This window comes from Myodes glareolus, chromosome X, assembly GCF_982192425.1.
Source record: "Myodes glareolus chromosome X, mMyoGla1.1, whole genome shotgun sequence".
Lineage (NCBI taxonomy): Eukaryota > Metazoa > Chordata > Mammalia > Rodentia > Cricetidae > Myodes > Myodes glareolus.
In genome coordinates, this window is record NC_142053.1 from 40,900,298 (window position 1) to 40,924,101 (window position 23,804).

A 23,804-nucleotide genomic window follows, 5' to 3' on the forward strand; every position below is an offset into this window, starting at 1 on the left:
TCCCTTTCAGTTTATATCTTCTTTTTTCACTAGTTGTTGTTGCATACATATCTATATATCTCTTTTCAAAGCTCAGAAAACAGAGTGGAAAGGATGTAGGAACATGAATATGGCAAGACACACAGTAAAATGTCTTCTGAATATGGCATAGACATTGGACTCACTGAAGAAGTGGCTATTTGAATAAGACCCACAAAGATGGGGAAAGGAGCTCTTCTTGAACAACCCACACAGTTAATGGTGGTTGGGAAAGAGTGTACCATTTTCTTTGGTAATGTAGCCATTGATACATTACCCCTGCTCCAGTAAATAATCTCCCATCTATGCTCATGTACATTGCATGAACTAAACTCAGTTTGTCATAAGTAGAAAGAAGACACAAATGTAGAAGAAAGAATTGTTGAGTGTTTGAGCAGGAGGGATGGAAGTTAGAAACGGGAAATAGGTGTGAAAATGACTAAAATTCATCATATGCATGTACAAAACTCTCAAATAATTTAAAAATAAAAAAATGATTTTTAAAATGATGTAGATATTTGTAGGTGTTATTCCTTGAAATATTGATCATAAAGGCAGTGTTCTTGAAGCCTAAAAAAGCTCACCTGTGTCCTGTGACAATGAAATGCTGTTACAGCTTTGAAGAGAAAGGAGAAGCCCCAATTGTCCCTTTAGATGTATCACTCCTCTTGTGAGTTGTGTGGACAATGTGCTGGTGGTAGGAATGACTGGATAAGATTCTGGATGACAAGATCAATTAGAGTTGAGAGTTGTAATGAAGAGATTGGATGGAAGAGGGGAGAACTAAGGAAGGCTTAAATACTATGATATTTACTGAGAGGAAAAATGGGCAAATCTGGGATAGTTGAGAGTATACAGTGATGACTGAATAGTTATGAAGAACTAGAACAAATTTCTTACCTTTCTGAGGTGTTCATGTGGATTTTTGAATTAGTTTAAGAGTAGAATAATTTCAAATACTTTTTTTCTTAGAAAGTAGCATATCTCAGCATGTTTTGTTGGCATCTAGGAAAAGTAGTTACTAGGATACAGGGTGGAGGGTCTAAGTTTCTCCAAAGCACTAGAGGGATATTCTGATGACTTTGATTTCAGGAAGAAGGCTTCTGGAAGTCACTATATCTTAATTAGAGTCTCAATAAGTTTATGTGGTTGAGTTTATACCATTATTTTTTATTAGGGCTGGTTTTGATTCTTTGAGGATCAGAATTCTTTTATTGCTATTGCATTGACTCCAAGGTTAATTTCCATGGTTCAAGGAACACAGTTTTCTGTCTCGGTAGAAAGCACACAGAGAACTCCCAGAAATATCATTAGCTACATTTACCCCCATGATTATTTGAGTATGATAAAGTCCCACTGTCATCTTTTCCTTCTTAGAGTGGAGCCTTCAGCACACTGTCTTGGAGAAATGGCTTTTATGGGTGTGGATACCAAATGCCTGGGTCTGTTACTTCTTTGTGCAATAGTTGGACCTTCTTTGGAAATAAAAGGTAAATGAACAAATTAAACTTCTTTTAATGAAGTCATCGCAAAGGATATGAATGGTATTTTCACTCTTTATCATGAAAGTATGAAACTAGTAGATAATGTTATTAGTAATATTTCCATGATATTAAAATATGTTCTTGTATATGTATGTAGTAGAAGATAAACTAATGATCACATTTTCTTAGGTAAAACGCCAAATCAAACAACAATTTTCAGACCTCTTTTATATAATTTTTTTAGGCAATAACTTAAGCATTTGAAAAGTGTATTCTTCATTTGAAAATTATATTCTTCTAGCACAACATGGATAAACAGACAACTGGACAAACCAGAAAATGGAAGTTTAAACTAAAGTATATGAAAAATCTGAGTTTTCAGTGTCTAATGGACATTGAATTTGACACAAATTCATTCTCAATGGAAAGCCTGAGAGGAATCCCTAGTCAAGTTGAAGTTAAACAGAACAGCATTCAGCAGAGAGAATTAGCCTCACTAGCATGAGGGCAGTACTATAGTGCTAATCTACTTTTGACATTAGAAAGTTTATAGGAAAGTCTTGCTTTTCCAAACTCTGAGTAATTCTGAACTGTGGGGCGCTATGTATTCAATTAACTCCATGAACTACTCACAAGACATGCCTATTCTCCAAATTCTTAAGCTGCTCAGGCATAGGGAATATGTTTTTCTTGTATCTATCACAATGTTTTATACTGACCGTAACAAGGTACTGAATTAGTATTGATCGGCTTTCGCTACTAGAAATAATTATATAACTACTATTTATGTAATATTATACAAATCCTGGTGTATATGTCCGCAAAGAAGATTCCATAGAGAGTGTATTTCTGGGCAGCCATCATTCCTAGAGAGGCAATAATCACATTTTGCTTATGTGGTTTCTTTAAAGCGGACAGCTACACAGAAAATTATGGACTTCAACAGATTTATTTTTATATAACTCTTCTAATGTAGCGTTTGGAGATTATTTCAGTATAGCCACAAAGTTATGAAGCTGCTACTGCCAACAAATTCCTACATTCTCTTCCAGAGAAACCCTGCGCCTCTGGTGATCACTAATCTACTACTGTCTTCACATAGGGTATTTTGTATAAATGAAATCACTGTGATGTTGTTTGTTTGTTTGTTTTCAAGATAGGGTTTCTCTCCAGCTTTGTGGCCTGTCCTGTAACTAGCTCTTGTAGACCAGGCTGGCCTCAATCTCACAGCGATCCACCTGCCTCTGCCTTCCGAGTGCTGGGATTAAAAGCCTGTGCCACCACCGCGTGGCCAAATCACCAGATATGTAGTTTTATGAGATGGGTTCCCTTCACTTAGCCTAATCATTCAAGGCTTTTTTATGTTTTTTTTATTGAGCTCTACATTTTTCTTTGCTCCCCTCCCTGCTTCTTCCTCCCCCCTTCAACCCTTCCCCCAAAGTCCCCATGCTCCCAATTTACTCAGGAGATCTTGTATTTTTCTACTTCCCATGAAGATTAGATCTATGTAAGTCTCTCTTAGTGTCCTCATTGTTGTGTAAGTTCTCTGGGATTGTGGTTTGTAGGATGGCTTTCTTTGCTTTATGTTTAAAAACCACTTATGAGTGAGTACACGTGATAATTGTCTTTCTGTGTCTGGAGCTAGAAAAAAAATATTTTCAGTTACAGTCTTTGATCAGTGCTTTATTTCTTTATCTAGTTATGTTATAGCTTATAGAAACTCTAGAATTTTATTAAATAATCAAGTAATGGATATTTGAGAATCATTAACATTCAACAATATTAGTCATAAAATACAGGACAAATATAAATACTTTATTAATTGCATTTCAGTTAATCCTCCTCAGGATTTTGAAATAATGGATCCTGGATTGCTAGGTTATCTCCATTTGCAATGGAAACCTCCCGTGGTGGTGGAAAACTTTAAGGAATGCACACTAGAATATGAGTTAAAATACCGAAATGGTGATAGTGATAAATGGAAGGTAAGTAAAGCAAGGCTTGTAACAGCAGAGTGAGCTGTTCATTAGAGGTTTTCTTGTATTACTGACTCTAGTATCTGCCACTTTGTGTGCCTTAACTATTCTAATCAATATATGAAAAGCTCTCATGGAAGCTTCTGTGCATCTTCAGGAACATGTTTTCCTTTTGTGCAGTATTAAGACTACTTTTGAAAGGACAACAAAGGAAATCAGGTCTTCTAGAATCTAAACTTCAAGAATACTTATGTATTTTGCTGTACTTTTACAATTTATTGTTATATCAATTCACTTTCTACAATTCTGACAAAATACCTGATGTTGTGTTAGATCTTTACATACACATCACAGGACATGACATTGTCCGTTCCATGTATGCCTAGGTTTCAATGAATGCTTATTGAATTTCTATACAATAACAATTGTGTTCATTCAGAGCTCTGTTGTTGAAGGTGTCCCATTAGCGCTATAATACAGCTAGGTAGTTTCAATGAGTAATTCAAGTTATTTATTGAACGATGTTTTAGGCAAAATGCTTGACTGCATTCCAGAAACATAAGACTGAATTATATATGATTTCATCCTTTGAAAGCTTACAAATTGTCCAGTTTTTGTCAGGTACCTCTGAGGCTCTTTATTTTATTTTATTTTATGGGAATTCTGAAAGTTTCAGATTATATCTGAAAGTGACAAATTATTGGTCATGCAATACTCATATTGTTGAAAGTTGTCTATTTAACACCAAGTTGTAAAAAGCTTATGTTCCCATCACAGAACCTTTCCCCTTACTAAATGTTTTCTGTTTTGTTTTTTTGAATGACCTTATCAAACAATATTATCTACAGAGGTGATATCTGCCAGAAATGCAAGTGGGACACTATAGTGAATAATTATATCAGATTTTAATAATTGTTTAGCTTTACTAATATGTATCACTGTTCAATGTGTTTTTAAAATGGAACTATTTCATCTTTTTTTTAAATCAAATAGACCATCATTACTAGGAATCTAATTTACAAGGATGGGTTTGATCTTAACAAAGGCATCGAAGGAAAGATACGTACACATTTATCAGAGCAGTGTACAAATGGATCAGAAGTTCTAAGTTCATGGATGGAAGCTTCTTATCGGACATCCGATGCAGGTCAAAACAAGGTTTCTTTTACACATTTGATTCTATCGGAAAAAAAAAACATGTAGAGAATAAATTCCTTAACCCTTATATAGGTGATTATATACACAGTAAAACATGTGACAATTAGGCACAAAATAGAATATGTTTTCTTGTTAGTGTTGTGGCTTTCTGAGCACATTAATAAACTAGCAAGCATTAAAAAAATGTGGTGCACACTTTATTATGTATAGTGTTCTGACTGCATGTATGCCTGCAGGCCAGAAGAGGGTACCAGATCTCATTACTGGTGGTGGTGAACCACCATGTGGTTGCTGGAAATTGAACACATGTCCTCTGGAAGAACAGCCAGTGAGTGCTCTTAACCACTGAGCCATCACTCCAGTACCGAAAAATTTTTTTAAAAATAAATCTACATCTTATTAGTAGAGTCCTCAACATGCAGCCATATTAGTAAACATGAACGGGTATTTGCTCCATTTCTGAGAGCATCTTAGAATAATTAATTTAGTACTTTGGCATAAACTAGTGTCAGTAAATAAGCCCTCACATGTTTTCAGATTTGCAATATCTTCTTTGACAGTAAGGTGATTTCTGATAGCTTCCTTTTGCAGAGTTTCTCATTATGTTGATTGCTAAATAAAATAGAAAGGCCAAAGGAAATAAAATTGCATTGTGATTACAAAGAAAATGTATCACTATGTCTTCCAAGTATTCATAGTTCATTCATTTCCTAGGAAGCCTGGAAACTAAAATTCAGGATATGAAGTGTATATATTATAACTGGCAGTATTTGGTTTGCTCTTGGAAGCCTGGCAAGGTAGCATATTCTGATGCCAACTATACTATGTTTTTCTGGTAAGTATTTTTATACTTAGAATCCCACATTGGGAAAACATCTGTCAAGATTAGCACACAGTACAAACAACTATATTTCAACTGAACTACAACCACGATCTTCACCAGAGTTATATTGATGATGATAATTAATCATAATTATGTGAGAATTTCAGGCTGGACATACTGTAAGGTATCACGTGACTATTTCCACACATGATGAAATATTATATTCTATAGATATCTGGGTTTATAGTTAGAAAAGTTTTTGTACATTTTATTCATTTAGTTTTTTAAAAACAGCTCTCTGTTAACCTGGACCTTCTCACTGTTTCTTCCTTAACTGCTCCTGAGGGTGTTAAACATAGAGCCTTTTAAAATTTTATTTCCTGGAGAATCAAGAGGAACTCAGTTGATGACATGAAATTGAGTTTATTACTCTTCTTGCTCTTAGACAATGCCTCTGGGACAAACCTTTATGTTACCTATGTGATGCCCTTCCTGGTGAAGAAAAGGAGGGCAACCTGGCAGCTCTGCTAAATGATCAGTTATTTTATGTCTGATACTATTAAATTATTCTTGATCCTCAAAAAAATTAAAGAAAGATTTTATTCCCTATGCATATTTAATATGTTCGGGTCACAATCACCACTCCTGTTCTCTATTTCCTTCCATTACTCTCAACAAACCCCCTCCTACTTTCATCTCCTTTGTTTTAATTTAATTCTCATGTTGTGGTCAGGTGAATTTAACTAGGGCCACCTGTGTGGGCATAATTTGGAGCATGGGTGACAGATCAGTAAAAACACAATCCCCTCTACCAGTAGCCACTTCCATAATCGCTTTGTTGTAAGACAATGACTACACTCTGACATTTTGTTTGCTAAGTTGTACATATGTTTTTCATTTTCCATATCTACTGTAAGAACCTTCATTTAGATCTTTCACATTCCTCACCTGGATGACTGCCATGACCTCTCAAATGGCGGTTGCTGTGAATGCAGCATTTACCCCTCCTGCTAGGTAGCTTTTTCTTCCTTGGAATTCTTATATACCAACCAGTCTATAGACAATATGTCCCCAGTGGCTACAAATATGCCCAGCATCAAATTTAGGCTGCCTTTGAAGTTTTTGTCTCACTGCATCACTGCCTTTCCAAAACTGTAATCTGCTATGTAATTTTCTATTCTGTGTTGATCCATCTCTACATTCTTTTCCTTATTCATGTCATGCACATCCTGTGATCTGGAATGGCCTCTGGCTCACCCTTTTACCAATTCTTTTTTAGCCTTACAAGCCTATGTGGTACCTAATTCACTGACTTTGCTGTTAAACTACTGTTTCTTACAACTTCCCTTGTTGTTCAGAGGGTATTCAAAAGTATCTCATGTGTATAGTTTGTCTCCTCAAGTTCTTTTAAAATTAGTGGGTGTTACCCAACCCTTACATTTCTCTTACCTGTCTACAGAAGGCCACACTCACAATAGATTACTACTAAAAGAATGAAAACAATGATAACATCGATAAATGAAAAACATCAGAAATTATGCATACTAAAGAAAGACAAATCAAGAAAAGACAAACTTGTAGTTTTTGTGATCTTTCAGCTCCAACTATGATTGCATCTTTTAAAGGAAAAACATGATATTTAAATGATTGGGTATAAAGGATTAGTGCTTTTGAGAATTGTGCTTTAAACTCTGCTCTGGCAACATGAATCTGGGTAGATTTTGGCAGACAGTTCATCTAGGGGGAATGTTTGATGTTCAATATCTTGAATTGGATGGATAAATTTCTAATTTTTTGGTCATTAAATCCATAAATATTAAACATTTATTAAATAAAAGACACTGCTATTAATTACAAAGATACAATAAACAAAAGAGGAAGACACGTTTCACTCATTCATGCTTAACATAACCTTATCCTTACTAAGTGGATGGTGGATGAACAAATATTAATGTTTTAAAGATTGTGAATCAGTTTTTTCACTGACCAAAGCCACACAGTCAGTCTTTGCAAACTCGAACATCAGTTGGACATAGTTATGTATACATGTCATCCCAGAATTTGGGAAGGTAATATGTAAAAATCATGAGTTTGACACTGAGTTCCTGGGCTGCATATTCAGTTCTAAGACAGTGGATAGTGAATTCCTGTATCAGAGCATAATAAATAAACAAAATCATAGCTATGAAGGCTCCCAGACTGTAAGCAGACAATTAACCAAGAGACTACAATTGAAAAGACATCCCTGAAGTTGGACACAACGTATAAAGTTCATTTACTAGAGTCTAGATATTTTCAGTAGCTCCTTATCAGCTACTATGCTGGTTTCACTTCAGAAGGGAGTTTTGACTGCTTTCAAAGCCAAAGTCATACTCTGAACTGCAGGCTAGTCTTTAGAAAAATATATCAGCAATCATTGCTTTATAAATCAGTTGGTAACAACCCAAGATCTCCTTCATTTCCAACAGCTGTATTGCTGAAACAAAGTCAACTTTAAATAATGGGATGAAATTTCTTGCTTAAGACAAAGGGAAAATTACACTCCACTTGACAAACTACTTTGTCTTGCTCATTTTACTCCCTCCTCTAGTTGATTTTTCTCAGACTTATATCACAATATGTTATAACATCAGAAGATTTCTTTTTGCTTTATTAAACTTGGGAATATTTTATACCTGCTTTTAAGTACGCTTTCTCTTCAAATAATTTTCTCAGTCAAATATTATTAAGGCTACCTTAATAATCCAAATCTTTGATTCATCAACTTTGGTGAGTCAACAAAAACTAAATCTATGAATAATAATACTTGAGTTGCTTTGTAAAGATTCACATTGAACTAAAGCTTCATGAAATTAACTAGGTTGATTTTCTTGCTGGTGAATATCACATGTAGCAACTATCAGGTACTAAATGATTTCTTTCTTCATATTGTAGCCTTTTTATAACAACATTTTTAAGAATGTCATACATGTGTACCATATTTACATTGTTTCTATCTCTCCCTTACCTCTCTCCAACTGCTCTAGTGACCTCTCAAAGTCATGAACTCTTTTAAAAATTACTATTGTTACATATGTGTTTGTGTTTATATTGCTATATCCAAATAAATGAATATATATATATATATATATATATATATATATATATATAATCTACTGGATCAATATACTGTGCTCATATGTATATTTTATATAATATCACTAGATAACTCAAAACTGATCACTGGGATAAAAAGATGCTGCTAACAATTCCTGAAATATTCCTTTTGCTATAGGTATGAGGGCTTGGATCAAGCCTTGCAGTGTACCAATTATCTTCGGGATAATGAAAAAAATGTTGGATGCAAGCTTTCTGACTTGGAGTCATCAGACTATAAAGACTTCTTCATCTGTGTTAATGGATCCTCAAACACAGAACCTATCAGATCCAGCTATACCGTTTTTCAACTTCAAAATATAGGTGAAATATGAACAAATAATATCAACTTCAAAACCATTCATTTTAGTTCTGGCCATTCTGAAGGGAGCAGGAGAGGCACAAGGAGAGAGCGATACTTATAAAAGTGCAAAGGCAGAAACACAAAGGAAGCAGAGTAGATGAGGAAGTAGAGAAGATATTGAGAGAAATATAAAACAGCACTGTTTTTAGAGATCACAATTTATTTTCCAGGTTGACTCTCTGCTATTTAGTACTTTTGTTTAGTTTTAGTGAATTATTAATTATAGAATCTATTAACCTTGGCTTCAAATGACAAACTATTGAAAACCAAAACATTTTATGTCTTCTGAATTTGTATTTTTATTCCAAGAACTTTAAGAGTAAGAGACCTAGATTTGAACCCTTAGTTTACCATTTTCTTTTTCTTCTCTCTGCCTCTCTCTGTCTCTCTCTGTCTCTCTCTGTCTCTGTCTCTCTCTGTCTCTCTCTGTCTCTCTCTGTCTCTCTCTGTCTCTCTCTCTCTCTCTCTCTCTCTCTCTCTTTTTCTCCTTTTAAGACAGGGTCCCACTATTGAACTCAGAAATTTGCCTGTCTCTGCCTCCTTATTACTGGGATTAAAGGCACCCCCACATCTGGGGGTTCTACCATTTATGAATTGTATGAGTTTGGGTGATTGGCTTAAGGTCTCTGTTTAAATTTCCTTATCAAGTATGCGAAGACAGTGGAAGACCATGCAACACTGGTGCAATGTCAGAGGAATGGTAGCCAGAGCATACAGATTAATAAGAAAGTATTCACAATTGTAGTAATGGTGGTTTGGCTGTTGTTTCTAAAGTTGCAAAAATGGGGAAATCATTGCAATGATTTGGGGCTTCTTATTTTTCCTCTTCACCTCCAATATTTATTACTGTGGAATTTATCAAAACCAAATGAACAAAAATGAGTTTCCCAAATAATCAAATTTCTCAAGAAGTTCATCTTGATTGGCAAGCAACTGTGGTTTTCAGTCACATCAGGAGAATAATCTTGAGCCACTTAATTTGTCCCTGAAAGTTTCTGTTACAGAGTGTCCCCAGCTTTGGATGAGAGCTGCTGCTAACTTAGCAACTTTCATGTTGAAACTGTTTCCTTCTACTTTTTTAGTTAAACCGTTGCCACCAGAATTCCTTCACATTAGCATGGAGGATTCTGTTGAGATTAGAATGAAATGGAGCACACCCGAAGGGCCCATTCCACCAAGGTGTTACACTTATGAGGTTGTGGTCCGAGAAGATGATATTTCCTGGGAGGTATGTTGTACTTATTTGCTAAAATCATAAATGTATTATTTAAATATAATAGGATACGGGAGAATCAAAATCTGTTGTTGTTCAAAAGAAGAATGGACCACAACAAGTATTTCTGTTTCCTTTCAGAAAGTCAAATCCAGTGGACAATAAAAATATTAAAAAGTATAACCAAATCATGCCAATTTTAAAGTTGCAAAAGACCCTGGAGACAATATAGTTACTTTTTCCAATTCTGTCTTAATAAATTAAATTACAAAAATCTCTCTCACACACAGAGAAATTACTTTCTGAAGTCCAGCCACGAAGTCAAAATTAAGAGTCCTCAGGGATATAAGAGATTTCCTAGAGAAGAGGGACTTTTAAAAGCAGTGATGCTTGTGAAACTAATTATTTCCCAACATCAAGGATTTGGCGATTTCTTTAATCCCACTTTGGTATACATTGCTTTGACTTGTTTGTTTCCAATTTAGATATTGGTAAAGACAAAAATGTGAACTACTGTTTCTCAATGATTCAATTCACAGAATAGAAAATTGGTAATTGAGTTAGTATTATTGTTCCAGAAGGGTGTATTGACTTCATAGACAAATAAAAGTATACTCAAACCTTGAGTCCTAGGCCACTTAAGTCTGCACTACATATTCTCTAGGCTCTGAAGCTAAGTTAAATAAATCAAAAGCAATCATAGCATATGTGAAGAACTCTTTAGCACTTTGAAGTGGAAATCTGAAGTCATTTCTTTAGTTTTTGTTTCCCCTGTGATTCTCGTGAGAGTATCCGCATATTTTACGGTAGTCTCATATCTGAAGTGGTAGTTTTGCGCCAATCACTGAGGACTATTATATGGGTCTTCAAAAGTTAATCAGAGCAAAAAGAGTAGGGGATACATTTTAAATATGAACACTTCAGTTGCCAGAAAATTTGCATTCACATGATACTTTTTTCTTTCACTAAACTCTTCTTATGTAGTCTTCCTGTTCCTGCTTATGCAACCTGGAATATCAGACACTAATCTGGACATTATGGACATCAAACTACATAGAGTTGTGACATATCACACATACTGTTCCTTATTACAAGTAACCAATTACTGTGATAGGACAAAACATAAACTAAAGTACAGCTACAAAGTGGAAGTGTATAGTGAATGACCAATGCTAGTATCCCAATGCAGGTGTTTCATGTCCCCAAACATTTCGAAGCTGAGAAAGGAAATCATAGCAGTTGCACTTAGGTCAAATAAACACACCATATTTTTTTTTCTTGGCTTTCAGGCTGCCACTGATAAAAATGACATGAAGTTGAAAAAAAGAACAAATGATAGTGAAGAGCTGTGCTTTTTTGTAAGAAGTAAAGTCAATATATACTGTGCAGATGACGGAATTTGGAGTGAATGGAGTGAAGAGGAATGCTGGGAAGGTATGTACTAAGGAAAGGATAGGCACTAAGTAACTCTGGGCTGTTTGCTAGCAAATTTATTTCCTCTCGGTGTGCTTGTAATGGAAGATCAAAGTGTCTTGAGCATCATTTATAAATGGGGGGAAAGCAAGTACCTCAATAAATGATATGCTTACTAAAAATATAGTAGTCATTTGGAAGTAGAAGTCATACTCTGCCTAATATGACAATACTTAATAGTCAATATTCATATTTAATTAACCTATAATAATTATTTATATGTTATTATATTTATATGTTAATATTTTATTAATTTACATATAATAACAAATTATATTATATAATATATTTAGTGTTTCTTATATTTCTATTTATTTAATTTGTTTTTAATTAATTTAATATTTAACAGTTTTGTTTTTCTGCTAGTTTGTTAGTTCTTCTTGGGGGAAGGTTCAGAGTCCATTTCAATCATTATTTTTGAGCTTTCAGTTTTCATAAGAACAGAACGTTAAAAGCAAGGGCTGTAACTGACTCCAAGTACCTAATACTAAGTACTGGTAATTTTTCTAATTGAGATGGTGTTCTGGCTTCATGTCTGTTGTTGTGATTAAAAATATCCTGCCCAAAAGCAACGTGGGGAAGAAAGAACTTACTTAGATTGGGATTCCTGGTTACAGTCCATCACAGTTGGGAAGTCTAGTTGGAATAAATTTAAAACAGCTCCTCACACCAGCAGTAAAGAGAAGAAAGCAATGACTGTATGCATTAAACACTGCTCAGGCAGCTTTCCTTTTCATTCAGCCAGGACCTAGCCCATGAAATGATGCTGCCGTATCCAGGGTGGGTATTCCCACTTCAGTTAACACAAATGAGAAAATGCCTCACAGGTATGCCCATAGGCCAATCTGCTTCAAACAACCTCTCAATGAGACTGTCTTCCCAGATGATTGTACAGAGCAGAAAGCTGACAATTACACTGTATTATCACAGATGCTATAATTGGGAAAAACAATCACATTCTATGCTAATGAAAGTGATTTATGCTAAAAAGATATTCAAATTGCATAGTGATACAAACTTAAAAGCCTAGATGGTTTGTTTCAGAATATATTAACATTATCACAAATTACTAAGGCCAGGTATTGGTGGCACACACCTTTAATACCAGTGCTCAGGAGGCAGAAGCAAGCAGAACTCTGTGAGTTCGGGGCCAAACTGGTCTACAGAAAAAGTTCCAGGGCAACCAGAGCTGTTACACAGAGAAACCCTGTCTCAAAAATCAAAACAATACAACAACAACAACAAAAAACCCAACCAACCAAACAAACAAAAAACTCCAAATGTGATCAGAGAGAATACTGTTACTGCCTCTACAGTTTTATTTTTGTTTCCATTGTCAGAAAATCAGAAATCTGGAAAATGTATGTATGTGTATCTCTCTCTCTCTCTCTCTCTCTCTCTCTCTCTCTCTCTCTCTCTCTCTCTCTGTTGTATTGAGTTATATTTTCTCATTAGACCATAAATTTCATGTGGATTTGAAGACTTTTCTTTATTACATTATCAAAATATATATCTTTTGCATTACATATAATCTCATCAGGAATTTTGATGACTGAGATTTATTTCATCCTGACAGGTATCTTGGTAGAGTCTAAATTTAGACTTACAAGTTAGGAACAAATTATTTTTGGAGTTGCTTCTAATTTTAGGTTACTAGTATACATTTCTTGTTGGGTACTTCAAGTTGTAGAAAAATAGGACAACCATAGGTACGCATATATTTGTATGTATTATAAATGTTTATACATATTTAGTTTAAAAGCATATATTAATTCTCCTACAATTTTGGAGAGTGAAAATGTGAGCTCATGCCACAGATCACACACAGGCAGGCCCTCAGAAGGGTCTTTTTAGGAGAATTAAAATTTTACTACTACTCTTATTGTTTTTTGAGAATTTTATGTTTTAAATTTTGATCATATTAAAATTGCCAGATCCTTCCCTCCTATCTGGCCATACCTTTATACCTTCCAAACTTTGAGTTTGTCATTTTATACCTCTTGGGAGAGGGAGAGTCAACTTTCTTTATTAACATGACCCCCAAGCCTTTGACCACACTTACGGTCATGTTCCATTCCCACCAGCTATTGGGCAACATACGCTGGACTTGATGGGGGGAAGTAGCACAATAATATTTTGGCAATAAAATAACTTCTTAGGAATTGTCTTGACGAGAGAACACAAACAGAACCTTATGAAAGGAACTGTCTGCCCTGCCCTTGTTAACATCCCATGACAGGAGACTTGTCCTGTTGGTCACTTCTCTGGAAATTACCCCTGTAAATCTTTATGATACTAAGCATTAGAATTTGGTTAATAGTTTGAGATTAAAATCTCAAAATTTTCTAGAGGCAACTAAGAGCTCAAGGGAATAAGACAAAGACAAATTGAGATGGGGGTAGATTTATAGATCTGGAACTAAAAATTGACATGCCGTATGTTATTCCAAAACAAGTCAGAGATGCTAGACTTGGAAGGTCACATTTGTTTAGAGTCTAAGTATCACCACCAACAGTTCCACTATGCAGAAGCAACATTAACACTCCACTTCTGGGCCTGGTGATCTCCTGGTGCTTGAATGCTTGCCTCACATGCTCAAGGCCTGTGGTTCAATCAACTACCTTTGCTAAAATAAAAGAAAAACTACCAAAGAGAGAAAGAATAAAGAAAATGTCACATCTAAATGCCAAACAGCAAAATCATCTCTTGTTCTTCAGTTCAGCCTCTAAAGTGTGAGACAAATTTTAAAATTTGACCTTGTAAGGTTAGTGTCTTTACCCTCATATACATCCTTATTGAAGCCCAGATCTTGTTCCTCAGAGTAAGGAGACACATAGGACTTATTTGTTTAAGCTCTTGACTCTTGTATTATGTGCTTTTAATGAACAATGTCACAACATCAAATTACAAGCAAAATCACATGTGCTTTGGAATTGAAATGGGATAGATGTCACAGCTGAGCAAAGTAGTTCTTCTGGATGAAATGTTTGCCAACAAGAGGAATGCTAAACTCAGACCCTGCTGTGGTATTTGTGTGCTGGCCACTGTGCCCCCTTAACCACATTTCTGTGCCACTGACAGGATATTTGTGAAATAATTCAATTTCAAAGGTCTTTATAAACTGCTAGCATTTCTCCTTTTATTATGTTTTTGTTTTAATCCTAGGCTACATGGGACCAGATTCAAAGATTGTTTTCTTAGTGCCAATTTGTCTCTTCTTTGTATTTCTTTTATTACTTCTCTGCTTGATTGTGGAGAAGGAAGAACCTGAACCAACATTGGTAAGTTGTTTAATGTTATATAATGTTTTAAACAGTAGACACACAAGAGCAATGCATTCAGAATTCATAGACCTCCATTTTATACTTTTGCTTGCTCACTATGAGTTACAATTAATACATTATGAAAATATCATCAGAAAATTCAAAATTGGTACTGTAAAGCCATATTTTTGGGAGTGGTGATTAAATTTGTCAAAATGGAAGATTATATATATTAGAACATGAAAAATTACAGATCTTTAGGTTAGAAAACAGTACAGTGCCTGAACTCCAGAAGAACTGGATTGGGAGGGGGAAAGGTGACATGGGTGACAGGAACCTGAAACAGCTTGTCACATATATTTTGAGCGAAAACGAGAGAGAAATGAATGCTTGAATGCTTAGCATTCAGCTTACCTACTTCATTCTTTTTTTAAGATTTATTTATTTATTTATTATGTATACAATATTCTGTCTGTGTGTCTGCCTGCAGGCCAGAAGAGGGCATCAGATCTTATTTCAGATGGTTGTGAGTCACCATGTGGTTGCTGGGAATTGAACTGAGGACCTTTGGAAGAGCAGGCAATGCTCTTAAGTGCTGAGCCATCTCTCCAGCCCCTACCTTCTCCATTCTTACAGAGTTTGGGACACAGGCCAAAGTAACTGTGCTACTAACAGTGGGATGCGCCTTCCCATGTTAGTTAATGGAATTAAGATAATCCCTCACAAATGTGATCACAGGTCAACCTGACCTGAAAAAAACTCTCACTGAGATCACCTTTCCAGAGGATTTGAAATGGTGTCAAGTTGACACTTAAAACTATCTATGATGTAGACTTTATGGAAAAAATGTGCTTGGAGAAAAATATCTTTTTAAAATTTATTTATTTTTATTTCATTTTATATTCAAATTATTGTTCTCCCCCACATCTCCTCCTGCCCCCCAACTCTCCCTCAGACAGCCCCCTATACACTCCTCTCAATGACTAAAGTTCTCTGATGGGGAGTCAATAAAGTCTGGCATATTAAGTTAGGGCAGGCACAAGATCCCCCCACCACCCAGTATTAAGATTGAGCATGGCATCCCACCATGGGGAATGAGCTCCTATAAGCTAACTCCTGCACCAAAGATAGATCTTGATCCAACTGCCAGGGCCCTCACAGATAGTTCAAGTTTCAGCACTGTCTCCCACATATGGAGGGCCTACTTCAGTCCCAGGAAGGCTCCACAGCTGTCAGTCTAGAGTTCATGTGTGAGAAAATGAACTTAGTACTGTGTTTTGTAAAGATAGAATAGGGGATATGCAGGAAATGCTTCACTTCTCTGCTTTTTATATTCTGAATTGTTAATTTTTAGTAAAATTGTATTAACAATTTGTTAGTAACAGAGCTCTTTTTGTATTTCAGAGCTTCCATATGGACCTGAACAAGGAAGTTTATTCTTATGAAGAGACCCTCTGTTAAGCTATGCTTTTTAGGCTTATAGCCACCCAGCATGAGTCATATTAAACTCATTTTCTCTTCATATTTCAAATACATCTTACTGCAGAACAGTGTTTGTCCTGATACTGTTGGGTTTTTGAGTCAAGGAGTGGTTATGTATCTCAAGTAGCCTTAGCGTGTGATAGTACTGACTCAACATTTCAAGTACTGCCATTGCACCTATGTGACACCATGCTCACCTTCATCATTGCATTTAGGTACATTTTATGGTGCGCAAATCCTTAGCTGATGGTAGAATTACTACGTTCTAGTAATCATTTGTTTTCACATAAATATATGGTAAGAGTTTTATATGTAGAAAAAAAACAAGAGGTGGATCAGATTTTATTCAGTGTTGCATTGATAAAATAACATGATCTTGTAAGTTGAACTAACTTATGGAGGTACTACCAAATCTTGGGAAACAAGATTTAATTGTTATGTGGATTCTGGTTTTAAAATGAATTCTGGGTAAAAATATTCACCACAAATAAGAATGATGGAAGCTTTGAACACATCCTCAGTTCTTTGAGTATCACATTTCACAAAAGAAAAGGACGCTTATAAGGCTGAAAATTGTGAACTGACCAAGGACTATATTTGAAAAGTTTAGAACTCATAAACAACACAGTAAACACATGGGAATCCCCTGTTAGCTACAGGTAAACTTTCATTTAAAAATATGATTGTGTGGGGAGGTGTAAAAGCTTGTGTCAAGAACCTAATGTGGAGGTTCAAGAACAATTTACAAGTCAGTTCTCTTTTTACACACTGGGAACTGGGGTTCACACTCAAGTCATTGGGCTTTTATTGCAAATCCATTTACTTGCTAAGCATTTTGCTGTTTTGACTGTCTTACTTTTTGTCAGTGTTATGGCTTGTGGGAGGGGGCAAGAGAGTGACAGACAGGTCAATGATCAAATCTGAATTTAGTAAGAAGATTTTAAAAGTAAATTACAAAGGTAAATAACTTAACTGCCTTGGTGTAGTAGACAGTTTTTAAAATTTGTATGGAATATTAGACTCCAAATTTCAGCCAAGAACTAAGTCTAGTTTAGATTAATTTTTATGCAATGTTATTCTAAATCAAGCATCCTCTGGGAGCATATTAGAATTCTCTACTCAAGACCTACCCAGCAGTTGACACTTGAGCAGTGTGCTTCAAGGGTTCATTTATACACTCAATATTAAAAGTACTGATATCTAAGTGTTACAGATTGAGAATTGCTGAAATTATTTAATGGAGAGGAGGGTTACCATAATTGCTGCTGATCATCTCTTAAAGGAGAAAAATTGCTAAACCTGAGTTGTAAACCAAAATACCATTATTTATAATAATAGTCATTGGTGATAGAAGGCACCACAATTTAATATAAATTCTTTTCGTTTTTGTTTTTCATACAAAAAAAGTAGGTGAAAAGTTTACATTTTAAGTGTAAATTGATCATTAGCTATTTTCTCTAGGATTTCTGTAAGTGTGATGAGAAGTATGGGGAAGAATTTTTCTGTAAAGATCATCAGGCACTGCCTAGGGCTGTGGTGGGACTGGAGTGGGCATGAGTTTAAGGAGCTTTGAGAACCACATACTGCAGGAAGAGAATGAATGTGATGTGAAAGAGAACTGATGGTTGGAATGCTTGGCCTATTGCAATTGGAGAACTGTCTTCATAAAGCATACACCCTAGTTGAAAGCTAGTATTATATACATTTTCTTCATTAAAAATATGTGATAAAAATTTCAGGGAAAACTAGTTGTAATAATTTGCAAAAAAAGAGAAAAGGTACTCTTGTGAGACAGTTTTCAGTTATATAACTATTTATATAGTTCTATAGCCTAGAGAAAAAATCTACTGGGTTTTGTAGTTGCAGGTAGATGATGGCTTCTTGTTGCCAATTTGGCAGCACATAATTATAATCAGAAATCATTAAAGTTAGTGGTGTGGTGTAGAAACCAAAAACTCAAATTCAAATATCTAAATTATGGTGTAAATTGGAATATAGAATGAGTAAGGTGTCTAGTTATATAAAGGAAATGATGAGCCTATAACCTAGATATGTTGCCTTAGTGAGTCCAGGTACTTAGATAATAGTTCATTTTTCTGAAACATTGGTTGACTTTCAGAGCTTCCAAAATCAATGCCAATTCTTCTTATTTCTAATAGTCGTTAATTAAAGGGAACTAATCTGTTCTAGGGAAACACCTGACAGTGTTTGCTGTTGATAAAATGGCTCACAGGTTTTTTTTACCAATCCCACATTGGACAGAGGGCTGATGTTCAAAATATATAAAGAACTCAAGAAACTTGTCATCAAAAGAACAAATAACTCAATAAAAAAAATGGGGTACAGACCTAAACAGAGAAGTCTCAACAGAGGAATCTAAAATGGCTGAAAGACACTTAGGAAATGCTCAACATCTTTAGCAATTATAGAAATGCAAATCAACAACTATATAAGAATGGTCAAGATCAAAAACACTGATGACAACTTATGCTGGAGAGGATGTGGGGTAAAGGGAACACTCCTCCATTGCCTGTTCTGTCTACTCCGCCTATCTAAGTTTTGCCCTATCAAAAGGTCAAGGCAGTTTTCTTTATTCAACCAATGAAAGCAACACATAGAAATAAGACCCTCCTACACCATTTCCCCTTTTTTTGTTTAAACAAAAAGGAAAGCTTTATCTTTAACATAGTAAAATTACATATAACAGTTATCAAAAGTTATCAAGCAAGAATTACAGTTACAATATTTATATTTATTTTATCTTTTATGATCACTAAGAAAAACTACAACTAACCATTCTTCAACTCCATCAAAGACTCCAGAAGGATATAATGTTACCTAAGTAAGCAAGAAGTAAGCAACTTCCAAAACTCTAGAAATGACAGAGACATCTCGCTGCCTGTATAGTCACCCAAAGTTCTTTTGTACCATTGGGGCATCCATCTTCAGCCTACAGGCCCATGGTTTAGAGCAGACATTTCCATGAAGCAGGAAATTTCAAAAGCAGTTCAGTTACTATCTGTTGTGTCCTGCAGAATGTCTCATAGTCTCTTTCATGAATCAGGAACCCCGAAGGATCATCTCACCTTTAGACAAGTTCAACAGTCCTCTCTCTGTGGGTTCTTCATGTACAGTTAATCAGTCCAGGCAAAAGCAGCTTCTTGCCCAAATGGCTAGCAAATTCCATAAGGAGCCTCTTTGATGCCCATCTTCTTCAGAAAGTAGTTTGGTGCTGTCAGGAGCAGACATGTCTCATTATCATGAAAAATCCTAAGTTATTAAAACATTAAATGCCATATTCTGTAGTCTTTGAAAGATATGAAGAATACCTATCTGAAATATATCTATGTACATCTAGAAAGTCTAACTAACATGACTACAAACTTGACTATTATAGATGATTATCTATTAACCTATGTTTCTTATTTATACATTACATTTTTAAATAAACTACACAACCATAATCAAGATCAGAAATACATATACATATAACAAAATTGACCTTAAAATCCATATCAATGCAAATTATTCATATCTATATCATATCCCCCTTTAAATGTAAAAGAACATTTATAAACAATATCTGAGAATATGGACATAGTTATTTCTCTCCAAACTTCTTCCTACTGTATAGGGGCACTGTTAATCAGGTCTTTTATGGTGTATCCTGTGTGCCAGATTCATCTCAGTTGGTAGCTGAGTGAAGTAATATTTTGAGGGTGTTCAGAGCAACCTTTCAGGAGGACATCTTGAAATTTGCATGCAAATGAATGGAACTAGAAAAAAAGCACCCTGAGTGAGAAAATCCAAAGCCAGAAAGAAGAGCATGGTATATACTCACTCATAAGTAGATATTAGGCATAACGAAAAGGATAAGGAGACTATAGTCCATAACCCCAGAGCAGCTAGGTAACAATGAGAACACTAAGAGAAACATACATAGATTCCCCCTGAAAAGAGGAAATAGGCAAGATCTCTGAACAAAATTGGGAGCATGGGGGTGAGGAGAGAAGGAAAGGCATAAAGGGAGGAGGGAGGAGAACTTAAGGAAATGGGATAATTGAGATGGAGGAAGGACAGAGATGGAGAGGAAGGAAAGAGATATTGTGATTGAGGGAGCCATTATGGGGCTAGCAAGAAACCTGGCACTAGAGAAATCCTCAGGAATTCACAAGAATGACACCAGCTAAGACCCTAAGCAGTAGTGGAGAGGGTGCTCAAACTGACCTTGCCCTGTAGTCAGATTGATGACTCTCTTAACTGTCATCATAGAACCTTCATCTAGCAACTGATGGAAGCAAATGCAGAGTTCACAGCTGAACAATGGGCTGAGCTCCCAAGGTCCAGTCAAAGAGACTAATGAGTGATAATATGACCAAAGGGGTAAAGACCATAATGAGGGTAACCACTGAAACAGTTTACCTGAGCTAATGGGAGCCCACCAACCCTGATCTGATATCGGGGAAACAAACCAGCATAGGGCAAAACTAGGCCCTCTAAATGTGCTTGACAGTTGTATAACTGAGGCAGACTGTGGTGCCACTAACAGTGAGGCCAGGATTTATCCCTACTGCTTGTACTGGGTTTTGGAACCCATTCTCTTTGTAGGGACACCTTGCTCAGTCTAGATATAGGGGGGAGGGCCTTTATCCTGTCTCAAAGCAAAGTGTTAGACTTTGTTGACTTCCCATGGGAAGCCTCACCCTCTCTGAGGAGTGGATGGAGGGGGTAGAAAGGAGGAGAAGTTGAAGGGGATGGAAGGGGTTTAGGGAGTGGGAACTGAGATTGGAATGTAAAATAAGAAAAGATATTTTTTTTAAAAAAATAAATTAAAGAAAATATTGAAGCATGAATTTAGGAGTTAATCAAATCTTTCTATTCCTATTTAAATTTTTGAGACAAGGTCTTAATATACACCCATGGTTGGCACTATGCAGAACAGTCTGGCATTGAACTGACAGGTATGTACCTGACTAGCAGGTACTGGGATTAAAGGATTACTCACCCAAACTTATTTGAATTTTATTTTGCTGTGTTCCATCTGATTTTGAATCAGTAATTTTAACATATATGTTTTATATGTTCTTAACAATGTTATTGATAAAATCACATATATGTGAGTTCAAAATATAAATAATATGACATAATTGTGCCAGAATTGTGCATGTGGTTTTTATTGATATCTTCTTGACTTTGATAATCTTTTATCATATAAATATAATCATGCAAACTTTAGTTTTGGAGATGCATTTTAATGTTTTATATGTCTAAAATAAAGTTCAGTATCATCTCAGTATGTAAGAACTATGAAAAAAACTCTGCAACTTTTAATTGTATTTTTGCCTGGTTCATCTGAAATCCAGTATATTATCTTTTAAAAATCGAAACAATATAGACATATTATAGTTTTTGATTTTTCTTACTAGATATTTAAAACACAGTTAGACTTATTTCAGAAACCTGCATAATTGTTTGTTTATTTCCTTCCTTGGTAAGTAATTAAAATGCAGTGGTGTTGACATTTCAGCATGTGACTGAAACAAACTAAATTTTATACACTTTTGCTATGTCCTTGCAATGCAGTGTTTGCCCATTTCAACACATTAAGAACATAAATACATTACTAATTAATTTGTTTTATATGTTTTTGTAGTATATCTTTAACAAAGAGTTTCAAGATGATCTGTGAATCCCAAAGAATGCAAATTGAGTTCATTGAGACAGTGCATACACCTAAGTTGCTAGACAAAATTCCAGAAGACTTTCCCATTCAAAGATCTACAAGTGACTTTAGACAGAAAAAGTCTCTAAACCCTGAAAAACTGACAGGTGACCAAGACGTGATTTAGATCTAGATGGTTCAGGGTATTTCTGCTATCACCCAATTTAGTGATTTGCAAATCTTGGCAGCATAGGTACAAAGAACCTGAACTCTCTTCTACTTTGTTCAGAAGTAGAGCCAAATATTCACGTTTCCTTAAGGTGCTACAGCTACCAAGGGAAAAGTTCACGATTAATTACATAGCCTAAAAAGAGGGATGAATCTCTGGTTCTGAACTTGGAATACTATGCTAGAATTCAATTTCAAGATAAGAGTGTTCAGAGTGAACACAGGAGAACAAACATGCAGATGACTTAGTACTGATATCTGGGCAGACGATCTTGGAGCCAGAATCCTCCCTTAAATCTAGGATCCTCAGTTTAGGCTTCCTGTAGGGAAAAGAGAACATAGAATATTATGAGTTAGAGATACTAATAGAACCAGCAGGATCAATGACAACATGTAGTGACAAATCATCTTTCTTTTTGTTTTTGTCATTTTATACACCAGCTACCAGCAAGATTTTGTTACACAAATACTATATTCTTTACTGTTTTCTGTAATCAATGAATTTTCAGAATGTCTTGCTATTCCTGTCTTCATGAAACATATCCATTATGGACATCTATCAACAGTAGCGTCATCTGTATTACAAAATTAAAACCCTCTGTAAGACATCAGAGTTTTTAAGATAACCTCAACTGATGTACCAACGACCTCACATTGATTTTCATCATTCACTATTAGCTAACTATGAGAGATTATTAGGTCTTCTTTTGCAACAGGTTCCAGGAAAATGTTTGCTGTCTTACCATATACCTGTTATACACATTCTTACTGAAAAGTTGAGTTCTTGACAGTAACACCTGAAGACCATCAATTATGCCTTTCAGTTCCCTGAAAGGCCCACATTATTTTTCACTATTTGCATGTACTACTTTTGGAGGAGTAGCAGGCTGTGGTATAACCTCCTGTTTATTTACATATCTCTATCATACAGGGTCTTACCTACATCTTGAGTCTTGAACAGGTAGGAATTGAGGACATTCCAGCATAGCTGTCAGGAGTTCAAAATGGGGTTCCCACACACTTAATGTTCCAATATGGAGACAGGTAAAGGGCCAAACTTTCACCATTGCCTTCATTATATTCTTATGCCCCCTAAAATGCAGCGGAGAGAAGTGGAACTAAAAGCTCCCTTGGGATCTCCTTGATAGCATGAATGGCTGCACATTCATTACTCAGGAGATGATGTAAAGCAAGATACAAGGATGTGAATGGTTCTTTTTGTTCATCTTTTTTTTTCTGCCAGATGAAAGCTGAATGCTAAAGGTATTTATTTAAAATATATAGTACTTTATTAATTAAAAATAATTTTCCTTATTCTTGAGAATTTAATATAAAGAGACTCAACTCACCTATAAAAAAGACACAGGCTAACAGATTGGATTCAAAAACAGAATCCATCCTGCTGCATACAAGAAATGCACCTTGTTGTTCATCTTAATGAACATGCACAAGTGTGAGAAATGGTTGGAAAACTTTATGAATATCCACAGAGTCTTCTTTGCAACCATTGTTAGCAATATACTTA

The 23,804-nt window shown here is 35.4% G+C and overlaps 1 protein-coding gene and 1 pseudogene across 3 annotated transcripts in view; one reads left to right on the forward strand and one right to left on the reverse strand.

The window, feature by feature from the left end:
• The window catches only part of Il13ra2 (interleukin 13 receptor subunit alpha 2), a 52,138-nt gene extending 35,681 nt beyond the window's left edge, over window positions 1-16,457 (forward strand). For all 3 annotated transcript variants that reach the window (XM_048442061.3, XM_085684382.2, XM_048442060.3), the window contains exons 6-14: window positions 1,396-1,508; window positions 3,336-3,487; window positions 4,472-4,625; window positions 5,351-5,471; window positions 8,734-8,918; window positions 10,041-10,186; window positions 11,461-11,605; window positions 14,810-14,925; window positions 16,312-16,457. In XM_048442061.3, the coding sequence (XP_048298018.1) occupies window positions 1,427-1,508; window positions 3,336-3,487; window positions 4,472-4,625; window positions 5,351-5,471; window positions 8,734-8,918; window positions 10,041-10,186; window positions 11,461-11,605; window positions 14,810-14,925; window positions 16,312-16,368 (1,158 nt within the window). In that variant the 5' untranslated portion in view covers window positions 1,396-1,426 and the 3' untranslated portion in view covers window positions 16,369-16,457. The remainder of the gene's footprint in view (window positions 1-1,395; window positions 1,509-3,335; window positions 3,488-4,471; window positions 4,626-5,350; window positions 5,472-8,733; window positions 8,919-10,040; window positions 10,187-11,460; window positions 11,606-14,809; window positions 14,926-16,311) is intronic.
• LOC125405583 (melanoma antigen preferentially expressed in tumors-like) overlaps window positions 1-23,787 on the reverse strand; it is a 221,725-nt pseudogene extending 197,938 nt beyond the window's left edge.
• Window positions 23,788-23,804: the final 17 nt, after the last annotated feature.